This window comes from Diadema antillarum, unplaced genomic scaffold (genome assembly GCF_040938485.1).
Source record: "Diadema antillarum isolate AM-2024a unplaced genomic scaffold, OU_Dant_1.0 scf00000044, whole genome shotgun sequence".
Classification (NCBI taxonomy): Eukaryota; Metazoa; Echinodermata; class Echinoidea; order Diadematoida; family Diadematidae; genus Diadema; species Diadema antillarum.
The window spans coordinates 1247911-1261767 of record NW_027270933.1 but is presented as its reverse complement, the minus strand read 5'-3'; the positions used below and the strand labels follow the sequence as shown (position 1 = coordinate 1261767).

General features: G+C 37.7%; 1 protein-coding gene across 1 annotated transcript; it reads right to left on the bottom strand.

The window, feature by feature from the left end:
• Positions 1-808: 808 nt before the first annotated feature.
• LOC139713978 (uncharacterized) lies at positions 809-12798 on the bottom strand. Its single transcript, XM_071625704.1, has 5 exons — positions 11457-12798; positions 10201-10263; positions 6866-6931; positions 5427-5504; positions 809-3628 (listed from the first exon to the last, which is right to left on the bottom strand). The coding sequence occupies exons 1-5, from the start codon at positions 12739-12741 to the stop codon at positions 3426-3428; spliced, it is 1695 nt and encodes a 564-aa protein (XP_071481805.1). The 5' UTR covers positions 12742-12798; the 3' UTR covers positions 809-3425.
• Positions 12799-13857: the final 1059 nt, after the last annotated feature.

The following is a 13857-nucleotide window of genomic DNA, read 5'->3' as shown; positions in this document are numbered from 1 at the left end:
ATAAATGAATCTTGAATCTTGAATATTATTATTATTATCATTAACATCATCATCATTAATATTCTTACTGCAATCCAGTGAACAGCAATAAGACTAAGATTTTAATACAGTTATTGTGCTTTGGCCTGTTTCAGAATTATTCGTAGAGACAAGCAGACAAGTGACAGAGATTCAGTTAACAGTGGAACACCTCTGAAAGAAAGAATAAAAGCCAAATAGATGAGGAAATAATTCAATAAGGTGGAACCATACTTTAAAGGAACAAAAAATCATTGTGTTCTGTGTAACGTGTATCAAGTACGTTTAGGCCCTGGGCCAGTTCTTTATGAAAAAAACAAAAAACAAAACAAAAAAGCAGTAATATAAATGCATCTTACATTAGGTAATTTTAGCTATCATAAGGAGATTATCATAACAAGGTTCCATTTTACTTATAGAATTCAGATACAAGCAAATTCATCCACTACAAATATTCATATAGATTGTTTTCTAACATTTTTTTTAAAATAAAACTCAACAGGGAAGAAGGAACTTGACATACATGCTGTCAGGCATTCATAATGTATAAACAACTTTTCTCTTACATGTACAAAATCTTGATGGAATGCAAAAATCTCCAGAAATCACCTCTTCATTTCACTTAAAAGGACAGAAGTAACTTAACCTGAAAACCCCCTTTACAGAAGGACTTCGTTAAATTTCAACTACAAAAAATCGGGTAAAAAAAAAAAAAAAAATGCCCAGGTGATGGCTTTTGTTGTCCACGACCAAGGATTTACTTTAAGAACTCAAAAAGCATAGTATAAATCAACCAAAAAAATATTTTTAGAATCTTTGTCTTCTAGGGCCGATTTTTCTTTTTTTAATATTCATCTCTAGCATAGAAATTATAAATGACAAGTTAAACAGATTACTACATTGGTACATAAGCATACTTTCTCATGTGCAAACTACATATAATTGGTTCAACACAAGGGGAAAAATTAGTGTTGCATATATCCACTTTTAAACTTATGCAAGGCTAATGTTCTGTTCTTTAACTTCTATCCCTCTACCTAAAAATGAGAGAGAGAGAGAGAGGGAGAAAAAGAAGTTATGTAAGTGCTACCTAACTGATCCCAACAATTCTGGATTCCCTGTACCACAAACCTTAGTTACCTACATAAATCTGCACATTACATGTATCCCTAACAAACAAATCACATCATCTTCATAGCATTTACCCAATGACTGTACACAGTGTCTCTTTAAGCACCAAGAAATTGATAAGTATTTATTTTACGGTACCTCTACACACCGTAATAAAAAAACCATAACAAAACAAAGGAACAAATAATGTCAGTAATGCCCAATGGATTTTTTCCAGGGTCCCGTTGCATAAATACTATCATGGTAACGTTGCCATTATGGTAACTACCATGGTAACAGAGCTCAGCAAGCAATCAAAATCAATTTTTCCATGGTGCATGTACTTAATATAATGGCAAAGTTATTATATCAGTAAGCTCTCATGCAATGGGACGTATATCTTAGTAAACTACTAAGAAATGATAATCCACTATTGCAACATACAGATAAATTTTATAACGCAAAGGCCAACCCTCTCTGCTACCAATGCATCCATCCCAGTCTCTTTGTGAGGTTAACAGAAAAGCAAAGGTAAAAAGGTAATCCCTACTGTTCCTAATAATTGGCCCGTATTTCTCCAGTGCATTCCCAGCCTCATTTTGAGATTTTGGGAATTAACATTATACTTCATCCCCACCAAGTCCAACAGTAATGCCAGCCAAATCCGGGTTATATTCCAGAAATCCCACTATAAAACGATACGATATCCATCGTAACACACACAAACACAATAGCTACGAATTGTCAAAAAGTAAAACAAATACAAGGGCTCTCCTACATTTCAAAAGTAGTCCCTATAACTATCAAATGCACGTCATGCATAACACACAAACAAAATTGAATTCACAACCTAATCGTATTGACACATTTTGTCTCCCTGAGCAACGCTCCCTAGCGTCCGATGCAAACAGTGCAATGTTGTAGACAATGGGCTTTCACAAAAAGAGTTTCAGGACAGTACATGGAGCCACTTTAAACGTGGAAAATGGGTGAAATTTGAGCATTTCACTAGACCTTTGAAATTTGACCTCTGGCCTAGTTCACTCAAAAGCTAATCAAGTGATTACCACATCACACTTCATCATTTTGGACCAGGTTGGGGGAAATTTGTTCTTTCCAGTCTGAAGTTATTGCATTGAAGGATAAATTTCATGATTTGACCTTTGGCCTCCAGCTGAGTTAACTAACAAGCTAATGAAATGATTGCCTTATCACACTTCATCCTTGGACCAAGTTTGGGGAAATTTGCTCCTTCCCGTCTCGAGTTATCATGTAAACGGATAAATTTCTTGCTTTGACCTTGACCTTTGACCTTTGACCTCATGCTGATTTCAACCCAAATCTGATCATGTGATTGCCCCATCACACAACATCCTTGGACCAAGTTTGGGATAATTTGCTCCCACCAGTCTTGAGTTATCATGTAAACGGATAAATTTCTTGATTTGACCATGATCTTTGACCTTTGATCTCTCGCCGATTTCACCCCAAATCTACTCAAGTGATTGCCCCATCACACTTCATCCTTGCACCAAGTTTGGGGAAATTTGCTCGTTCCAGTCTTGAGTTATCGCGTAAACGGATAAATTTCATGATCCGACCTTGACCTTTGACCTCAGGCCAATTTCACCCTAAATCTAATCAAGTGAATGCCTTATTCTTCTATTTCCTCTTCACTTCCTGTGAAGGCAATGATTGCTTATTGACAAATAATGGGCAAATATAGAATATTTTGTTTGACCTTTGACACAAATATACTTAGGACAGATATCAGATATGCTACAAAAACATGTCCGCTTCAAGTAATGCACAATACATCTATAAAATGTGGATGTAGTATACTGCACAAGTGGACGCTTTCCTCCTTTATACACTTTGTTAAAAAAATTAAATGCAAACACACACACATTCTCTTTGATTACAAATAATCCATTGCAGTCCATGGTATAACATGCAGATCTAATGTCAATAACTTCCATACTTCTCAGGAAGGATAGATACAATTGTGATGTTTGTTTTATTTCAGCAATGAATTTATGATATCTTACCTTTCACAAGTGTCATGTGATGAGTTTCTTTTCACACCTTCTTAGAAAATACAATTAGTCATGCAAAACATTTGCAATTGTGCATGGAATGTTTGTTCATGGTTTGATAATTCAATGGAAGTTTATACACATAACCATTTCTTGCAGCTATGATTTTCATCATGGTGATCCCTAATAATTGCGACCCATATCTTTGTGTGTGTACATATATAGCTCTTGTATTCTTTTCCTCATTGAGTTAAGAGGAATTCAATGAGAATTTAGTTTCTTTTGTTTGATAATGTTATAAACCCTGTATTTAATCTTAGTCCAGGGTAGTTTCGCAAGTACAGGATATTTCTCTTGACACTCAATGCATTCTACTTTCCCTGGGACTTTGAAAGTCCTATAATTTGTTTTGAAGAATGTGTCCACAGCATGCTGTTGGGCTGTTGTCCAGGTAATACGTTCAGCTGAAAAAAAGAAAAAGAAAAGAAGAGCTTTTGTAGGTGAGTGAAAAGAATTCACGAACGTATTTGATAACTTCAGGACAGCCACATGTGATGCAAAAATTCGACTAAAATTGAAAACTTTTCAAAATCTGTTTTACTTAGTAATGTACAGATGTCACATATATGTACGTGCAAACCATGGAACCAAGGAACTGGGACAAATGATTCAGAAAATGTCAAACACTGGGACATTCCTGAATTCCCTATACATTACTATGGACAAATTTTTATCTATTTTTTTTTTTTTTACAAAAAAAGTTTGTGAAGGGTGAAATTTGCTCTTCCTGTTAACCCGAAAAATAGGGACTGTCTCTGTCAAACAGGTACAGTTGGTAGGTATTATTTCATCATTTTTTCACTTGACCTTTTTCAAACCCCTATATTGTCCCACTTGAATTACTAATAGTGTGGTGTATTTTAAGCTTGGTAAAAGAATCAAAATAAATGGCGGTAATTTGTCCATGCAGTATTCTTTAAAGACCATTTCAGAAGCAAAACCAATCAGTAGAAAGCTAAGAAGTAGAATACAACAATGAAAGTTTCGTGCATTTTCACCGCTTACCAGCTGAGCATTTTGCTTCAGCAACACTAAAATATGCGAGCTTCAAATATAGGCTTCATTGCACCCCTCACATGTTCCAGTGAAGGACGTGGGCTTACCAAGAAGAAGAAGAAGAAGAAGAATTATCTGACATCATGTCATGAGAGAGCAAGGCTGTGATTACATTGGTTTTACATTGAAAAAATTGATTATTTTTTATTTTCCACATCAAGAATTTGAATTTTTTATAGTAGAACCTCAAAGAATGGCTTATTATAAATCAATAGAAAGCTTGTGAGCTAAAGAACTTAAATGTAAGAAGAAATTTATCTATAATGCTCAAATATGTTAATTACAGTCACAATTTTCATATGCACCTCCTAGCGACCAGAAATGGCAAAAACCAGTCGTCTTTTCCTTTCCAAAGCCTGTGACGTCATTGGTTGTAGCAAGTTGCGTGAAACCGGCTAGTAAACAAACACAATACTAACGCAAGTAATCACACCTTAGTTCTCATGAGATGATGTCAGAGAATTCTGGCTGATGTACAATGCAATACAGCCCATCTTCAGAGCTTGTGAATTTGAGTTCTAAAGTAAATACTCGGCTGGCAATCCGTGAAAATGCATGAAACTTGCATTGTTGTATTTTGTAGCTTACAAGCATTCCATTAGTGTTTAATTTGTCAATTCAAATTTTTGCTTCCAATAAGGTCTTCAAGATTAATACAAACAAAATGGATTCACGTCTGAGTCAACTTTCTGTGTATTCACACGTAACTTAACTGTGATAGAATTATAAACCTGAACATAGCGCGACAGGTATGTTGTCTTGACTCTTCACTACCTTGACATATCATATTAACCCATTCACTACTATATTCTGTAAATCCCCATAGACTTTGTACAGGGCCCACCCGGTTCCCATAGGCAACGGGTTAAAGAAGCTATAACCTGAAATTTCTTTAAATTTGACCTGTGACCTTTAACCTTCATACTCTAGATCTCCAGATTTTCTTCCCAGGGTGATACATGCTTTGAACAGGTTCAAAGTTTTAATCTCAAACAGTTCTTGAGATTAGGTTAAGCTGATGGATCTATGGATGGACAACCTAAAAACAATTTCTCTGGCACCACCTTTGGGTTGACCGAGAGATAAGTAAATACACCCCCTTAAAATAGGACTACCAGCAAAATATGAACTACATGTAATGGTTACCTTTTGATCTCTTTGCAACAGGATGGCTCCTGCTTGGCTTCATAGTCCCACACGGTCCATCGCTCTCATCTGAGAGCTCTGGGAAGAAAAAAACAACCCATTAATATCCTACATTAATTTACCATGGCAATGCAGTTTCCAACACATTAAAACATGACGTCTTGCTTGAAAAATTAGGAAGTAGTTCGATCCGCAATATTTCTACCTGATTTATTGCCATATGCCGTTACCATGGCAATGCAGTTTCTGACACATTCAAAAAAGAGGTCTTGCATATCTTCACCATAAGACCAATGTGTGTGCCAAATTTTATGAGCATTGCTCAGAAACTGAGGAAGAAGATTTGCATCGGACGGACCAGCCGACCAACCACACGCTGATCCCTATACACCTCCTTCAAATTTAGTTTGGCTGTGGTATTAAAAAAAAAAAAAAAATCATATAAATTAGCACAAGTGGAGTGCAACTGGCAGTCTCCCCTGCATTATGCAATTCATGGCAACATTCTTGACTTTGTGACATGGAAATATCACACAAATTCTTTAATATCCCTAAAAGTTGTAAAGAATGTGCATGTGCATACTTTCTAAATTATGTTAAAAATTCGAAAACTTAACCTTAGGTTAGGTTTTTTTATGTCGATGACGCCGCCATTTAAAAACGGCGCCTATGTCTCGCTTCTACTATGCAGGCGAGAGAAATATTTGGGACAAAATTTCATGTGTCTGTGTAGAAATTCTGTATTCCTAATGTAGTACAGTACTTTACTGAACAACTTTGTGAGGACATTCATCTGTGAATGTAACACAGAACTTATTTCAATAAATGTATGAGGACATTACAACGCAAAAATAACAGTTCTTGTTTGGATTAATGTTACATATGAAACACAGAACTAGTATGCATAAATGTACGAGGACCTTACACAGAAATGTAACACAGAACTTATTTCCATAGATGCATGAGGATATTACATTGCAAAAATAACAGTTCTTGTTTGGATTAATGTTACATATGAAACACAGAACTAGTATGCATAAATGTACGAGGACCTTACACAGAAATGTAACACAGAAATTGTTGCCATAAATGTATGAGGACATTAAACAGCAAAGAAAAAACACAGTGCTTGTTCGCACAAAGTATGAGGGCATCAAAACTGCAAATATGACACAGACATTTTTCACCTATACAAAGGAGGACATTCCATTGTTGAATTTATAACTTCTCTTCCGTTCTTCTTTTTCTTTCTCTATTGTGCCTTTTTTTGCACCTCTTTTAAAAGCCAATGAAAAAGCATTTCCCCTCCCCCAGATATTAATTGGACTACTTTGTATTCATTCGTACTTTTCTATAAAACTTTCTAAATACATGTTCTTTGCTTTTAACTTTTTCCAAGTTGAAATAGGACCATCAGAAAAATATGTACTAATAGTTACCTCTTGATCTCTTTCCAATTCCATGGCTCTTGCTTAACTTAGTTCCATCCCTCTCATCTGAGGGCTCTAGAAAAAAAAAATAGTTGCAACACAAAGTACAATCTTATAGCCAACTAAATCACTCCACACAACTTAATGCTGTTTATTGCATTTAATATCTGAGATTACTACAAATAATATACCATGGCACCATACCACTCCAGTGTGCATGAATATCACTTTTAATTATGGGAAATGTATCAGGATACATTTAAAGTAGGAAATTGGTCTTATTCAAATGACACCGTGTCAGCCATATATGACGATGATCCATCAAATGGTTCTTAAATTATCGTGAGAAAGGGCAATTTTCATGTATACAGTGACATCTATGACCTTGACCTTTAACCTCATGACCCTCAAATCTAATCAGACCATTGTTCCTCCCCATATGCATACATGAGCCAAGTTTGAAGTTGATCCGTCAAATGGTTAACTTATTGTGAGAACCCATTTTTATGTATATGACTTCTATGACCTTTGACCTTTGACCTTGAGACCCACTCATCTAATCAGATCATTGTTCCTCCCATATGCATACATGAGCCTAGTTTGGAGTTGATTCGTCAAATGGTTCTGAAGTCATCACGAGAACAAAAACGCGACGGACGGACGGACAGATGGACGGACAGCAGACTGACGGACGGACAACCCGAAAACATAATCCCTCCAGCACCCACCTTTGGTGGGCGAAGGCATACAAAATTTAGGCCATGCATACATTCTTCAAGATAACAGAAAGAGCAAAATAAGATTAAGCATGACACATTACTAATAACATGTTTACTCAATTTCAGCTTATGATATGTTACATGTAGACATAGGGATACCCACCATACACCCATATTTTCATGAAGTACAATGTTTTCATGAAGTACTTTATTGGCAAAAAATGAAGTAGAATATATAATAAAGAAGTTTGGAAGACACAAATTCCTTTGAGAAACCTTGAGATATGGATTACTGACCAAACACTACACTAACCAGTTAAATATCTGTGATGTCAGTAGATGTATTTCTAGGTACATTTAACTTCTTTTAATTTGAATATCATGAGGACACAGTTGTTTAAAAAAAAGAAATGATGCCAGATGCAATATAAATATAAAAGTAACTGAATATCAGTAATAGGATGGTGTGCAAACAAGGTGTAACTCTAAGATACATTAAATAAACTTACGTCTACTTGACTGGTCATCTTCTTCAACATCTCCATCAGGGGCATCGTCTTCTTCACACGACTCTGCAGTGAAAATAGAGAGATGAGAGACTTGGGAGAGGGGGTTTGTCCAATGTTTCAAATTTTAGAAAGACAGTTGACTTCAGAAAGGTTGACCTACTTAAAGCACAATTCTCCGGTATGTGGCACTTTCAGTAGCTGTCATTCTAATTATGTTAAATGATCCCTCAACAGCCTACTATACAGATTTCTCCTCTGGACGTCACAGCCTTGTGGCCCTATACACCGCACCTCAAGTGGGCACAGAGTACTCCAAGTACCTCTTCACCTTCAAATGTTTTACATCATGTGTAGGTGGGCTCAACAGGAGAAAGATCCAGCTGGTCTTCACACTAGACAACAAGAGTGGGAATATCCTTGGACGTCATGTGTTGGATGTCAGGGTATGCGCTTGCCCAGGGAGGGATTGGAAAACGGAAGAGAAAGCCTTTGAGAGGTCCAAAGCACCTCAGAAGAAACCCCTCGAGAGGTTGGAGCAAAGTGACATTAGTGGTGGGCGTTACATCTTTCTCAAAGAAGGCGAAGAAGGACAAAGAGACGTTCTACATTCTGGTTCAAGGGTGTGAGAAGTATGAACTCTTCAGGAAGATCAAGGAGAGTCTTGACTTGATGGACTGTGTTGACCCGAGTCAGATCAGCCAGTACAGACAACAACAAGCTCAGCAACAAATGCAACTGAATCAACATATCTGCGATGAGCTGCAACGTTACTACAGGAAAATAAGTCGAAGACACTGGGTGGGAATGAGAAACAACAGTGGCACACCTCTCTCTCTCTCGTCCGTTTTTCTTCTATGCATATTTTACAAGTGTTACAGTGCATAGTTTTACTTATTTTGTTATTCTTATAAGTGGATTATGATTTCATTCATGTCATGTTTTAAATCTTGGAGTGCTACACAGCTATGTCAAACATTCACTGTAATTGATCGCTACTTACTAACTACAGGGGAAAATGTATTAGTTGTGAATATGACAATAAGATTGTACATACGTTTTGTACACACTTTTCAGAACTCATGGTGTCACAGTCACTGTGTTACAGAACATGTATTTATAATCTATGTCATAATTCTACTGTCAATTAATTCTTTCCACTGGGTTCTACTTGGTTATTGTCATTGAGTCTCTGATACACCCATTCAACATTACCAGTTTTCAAAATGTTCATTAACTTCACAAATTTGGACAGAAAATCAAGTGCGCAAAAATCCATGTCCATTTTGCGTCACGGTGTTACGGTTCTAATTAATAGCTCATAACTCATTTATCACTGTGAAGTTTTATTCATTCTTTTCTTTTCAAAGTTGCTTGTGATGATAGTCATAGATACACAATAAAACATTGTTCTCAAGTCTTACTGATTGTTTATTATTTTAATACAGTTATGGAGTGAAAATCTAATCAAAGTGTCAGTGTTACAGTTCAAAGTTTACCTTATTTTGTTTTTTTATTAGTGATTTATAATTTCAATCATGTCTTGTTTTATCTTGACGTGTTACACAGCTATGTCAAACATTCACTGTAAATGATTGCTTCTAACTACCTACAGGGAAAAATATATGAGTTGTGAGTACGACAATAAGATTTTACATACAGTTTGTACACACTTTGTTGAAGTCACGTTGTTACAGTCACGGTATTACTGTGCACTTAGTTATAATCTAAGTCACAATTCTACTGTCAATCAAAATTTTCTTTCACTGGGTTCTACTTGGTTATTGTCATTGAGTCTCTGATACACCCATTCAACATTACCAGTTTTCAAAATGTTCATTAACTTCACAGAGTTTGGACAGAAAATCAAGTGCGCAAATATCCATGTCCATTTTGCGTCATGGTGTTACGGTACTAATTAATAGCTCATAACTCATTTATCACTGTGAAGTTTTATTCATTCTTTTCTTTTCAAAGTTGCTTGTGATGATAGTCATAGATACACAATAAAACTTTGTTCTCAAGTCTCACTGTTTGTTTATTATTTACATTTATTGAGTGAAAATCTAATCAAAAGTGTCACAGTGTTATCGTGGAATTGCCCATTAAATAAACTTACGTCTACTTGACTGGTCATCTTCTTGAACATCTCCATCAGGGGCATCGTCTTCTTCACACGACTCTGCAGTGAAAATAGAGAGATGAGAGACTTGGGAGAGGGGATTTGTCCAATGTTTCAAATTTTAGAAAGACAGTTGACTTCAGAAAGGTTGACCTACTTAAAGCACAATTCTCCGGTATGTGGCACTTTCAGTAGCTGTCATTCTAATTATGTTAAATGATCCCTAAACAGCCTACTATACAGATTTCTCCTCTGGACGTCACAGCCTTGTGGCCCTATACACCGCACCTCAAGTGGGCACAGAGTACTCCAAGTACCTCTTCACCTTCAAATGTTTTACATCATGTGTAGGTGGGCTCAACAGGAGAAAGATCCAGCTGGTCTTCACACTAGACAACAAGAGTGGGAATATCCTTGGACGTCAGGTGTTGGATGTCAGGGTGTGCGCTTGCCCAGGGAGGGATTGGAAAACGGAAGAGAAAGCCTTTGAGAGGTCCAAAGCACCTCAGAAGAAACCCCTCGAGAGGTTGGAGCAAAGTGACATTAGTGGTGGGCGTTACATCTTTCTCAAAGAAGGCGAAGAAGGACAAAGAGACGTTCTACATTCTGGTTCAAGGGTGTGAGAAGTATGAACTCTTCAGGAAGATCAAGGAGAGTCTTGACTTGATGGACTGTGTTGAACCGAGTCAGATCAGCCAGTACAGACAACAACAAGCTCAGCAACAAATGCAACTGAATCAACATATCTGCGATGAGCTGCAACGCTACTACAGGAAAAAAGAGTCGAAGAAACTGAGTGGGAATGAGAAACAAAAGTGGCACACCTCTCTCTCTCACGTATGTTTTTCTTCTATGCATATTTTACAAGAAAAATACTAAAACACTGCCTTTCAGCACTCTTTCGAAAAGTGGGTGTGATCATTTCCTGTACAATGTCTTAAAAAGATGTCATACTCCCAGACATTGAAATTTGTACCTCTGTGTTACTGTGACTGTCAATAGATCTAAAGAACTAAACTGGATCAAAAATCATTCCATGGGTTTCTAGATACCTTCCCCCTCCCTTTTCCTCATCGAATGAACCAGGATATTTTTTTCACTACACTGGGCTGTACTACCACAACTCTAGGAACATGCGGGTGAATGTATACTTCCAGCATATATGAATAAGCCTCTGTGGATTAATGTTGTACTCGTATATCAGAATGGAAAAGTGTTTTGGAATAAAGATGTTTAAGAATACTTGTACTCACCATTAAGATTGACATTGATACTGTCCAAGGACATCCCAGAACACTCGCTCATCTGTCCCTTTTCCATTAGCAGCAGTATTTTTGCGATCTTAGCTACCTGTAGTGTGTTCTCGGGCAATCTATAAAATTCTCTATGTACTTGAATGTTGTGGCCCATAAAGGTGGCGAGTACATCCAGTTCATTGTCCTTCAGACATAATATCTGGGACATGGTCGCCACATGTTTCCTCAGCTGAGTGGATGTGATGTTTTCTGGATGTTCTGCTCCAGACGACTGAGCACACTTTCTCACAGCATCACAACCCCTATACGGTGTGGTACAACCTGGGCGTGCAAACAGGTACATATTGGACTCTAGGACTCCAGCATCTTGCCTAACGTTTTCATCTGCCAAAACATCAAGTGCTTCTTTCATTCCCTTCGTCAGAACCACAGGAACTGTTCTCCCTCTCTTTCCGGGTATTTCAACTCTTGACAGTTTCTTGCAAAGCTCCTTTTCAAGCTTGTTGAGGCCCTGTAGAACGTCTTTGTTGACTTCTCCAGTACGTTTTTTGTAGTTTTCTACTGTCATCCTTTCCACCTCTCCACTACGCTTCCTATTAAACAGGACAGTCTGGGCAAGCATAGCTTGACCCAACTTGGAGAAATCTTCCCTGCTTACAGAACCTGCTGTGATGTGTGCCATTGACTCCTGCACCTGGCCCTGGATGGTCTTGTGCACCTTTTGTATGTCAGATGACAAAGGAATTATTGTTGGTCTGTTCCTCTTTGCTGCGTACAGAGTCTTGAGGGCACCTGTTGAAACTTTCTCAGCCCATTCAATAGAGCACAGTTCACCAAACTGTTCAGCCTTTTCTTTCTGACTTGTGTCCATTTTTTTCAGTGCATCAGCCATAAGAATCCTGGCACACTTTTTGAGTGAGTGTCCTACTTTCAGCGCTAGTGAAGGTGTCTTATACTTCCCTGAGCTTTCATCCAAGCCTGCTATATTGTTGACAGCTCTGACCACATCATCAAACACCTGTGGGTCAATGGTCTCAGACAAGCAGTTGATGCCTGGTCTTATAGATCTCATTTGAAGGAGTAGCCGACCCATTTCCCTCAACTTTTGTCCAACATAGTTGTAATGGTTTTCTGAATCCTGGAACTTTGACAGAAGTTGTGCACCTAGCTTTATGATTAAATCATCATGCCGCACTGCCAAACTAACATCATCATGAGTCATTCGACGGAAGACCTCATCCCGAAGTCTTACAGGCACTTCTTTTGGCATTGGCAGCATCATGGAACATTGAGACTGAAAACTTCCAGATCCCTTTCTTTCGCTTCCAACACACTTCTTTCTGTGTTTCCATAGGTCACTCCTAATGAACCATCCAAAACACTGAGTACAAGGCAAGAAGTCTTTCACTGCTGTTTCATATGTTGGTCGTTTGTAAGGAATGATCAGACCCTTTCCTTCTCTTAGAACTTGAAGATTATGGGAATGGTTGCCCTTATTGCGCAAAATCTCAAGTAAATTATGCCTATTCTTTGACTTCTTTGGATGTGCCATGATTCTTTTCACTTCAATTTCATTGGAATGATGCATTTCAATGTGTCGGGCAAATTTTGGTGTGTCTTTTTCACAAAAGACACAAAAGTGACGTTTGTCCCACTTCCTTCCAGTTGCATTATTTGCTGTTAGAACCTTGATATCCTGAGGTTTCTCTGCCATGTCCATCTCTTGATTTCCAGCATGGTTTTCTGATTCAGGTTGACTGGTATTGGGCTCATATGGATGATCTGCTCTGGATGTACACGGTATGTCCATCTCTTGATTTCCAGCATAGTTTTCTGATTCTGACCTATGTGTAAAGCCAGGTTGACTAGTATTAGCCTCATATGGATGATCTGCTCTGGATGTACACGGTATGTCCATCTCTTGATTTCCAGCATAGTTTTCTGATTCTGACCTATGTGTAAAGCCAGGTTGACTAGTATTAGCCTCATATGGATGAGCTGCTCTGGATGTACGCGGTAAGCGATATGGAAAGACATCAGAATCACAATCATCACTGCTGACTCCACTTGGATTCACCCATGTTGGGTCAGCATCATCATCATCATCATCTATTTCTTCCTATGGAAACAAATAAAACACAAAGTAAATGCAAATGCAATAATCAAAATGAAATATTTTGCCAAGCAAAGCTGGATCTGAAAATAGCTGAGGAATGTCTCCTCATAATTATCACCTATTTCTATTAATACCCCCCATAAAGAGTCATCTCTATAAGTCACTTTATGACATGATACCAGACACAACACACATCAATCTTTAAATATTTGCTTCTTTCTTTTACAGCACCCCCCCCCCCCCCCCCCCCCCACGGAACTAGAATCTACTGATAGACCACAC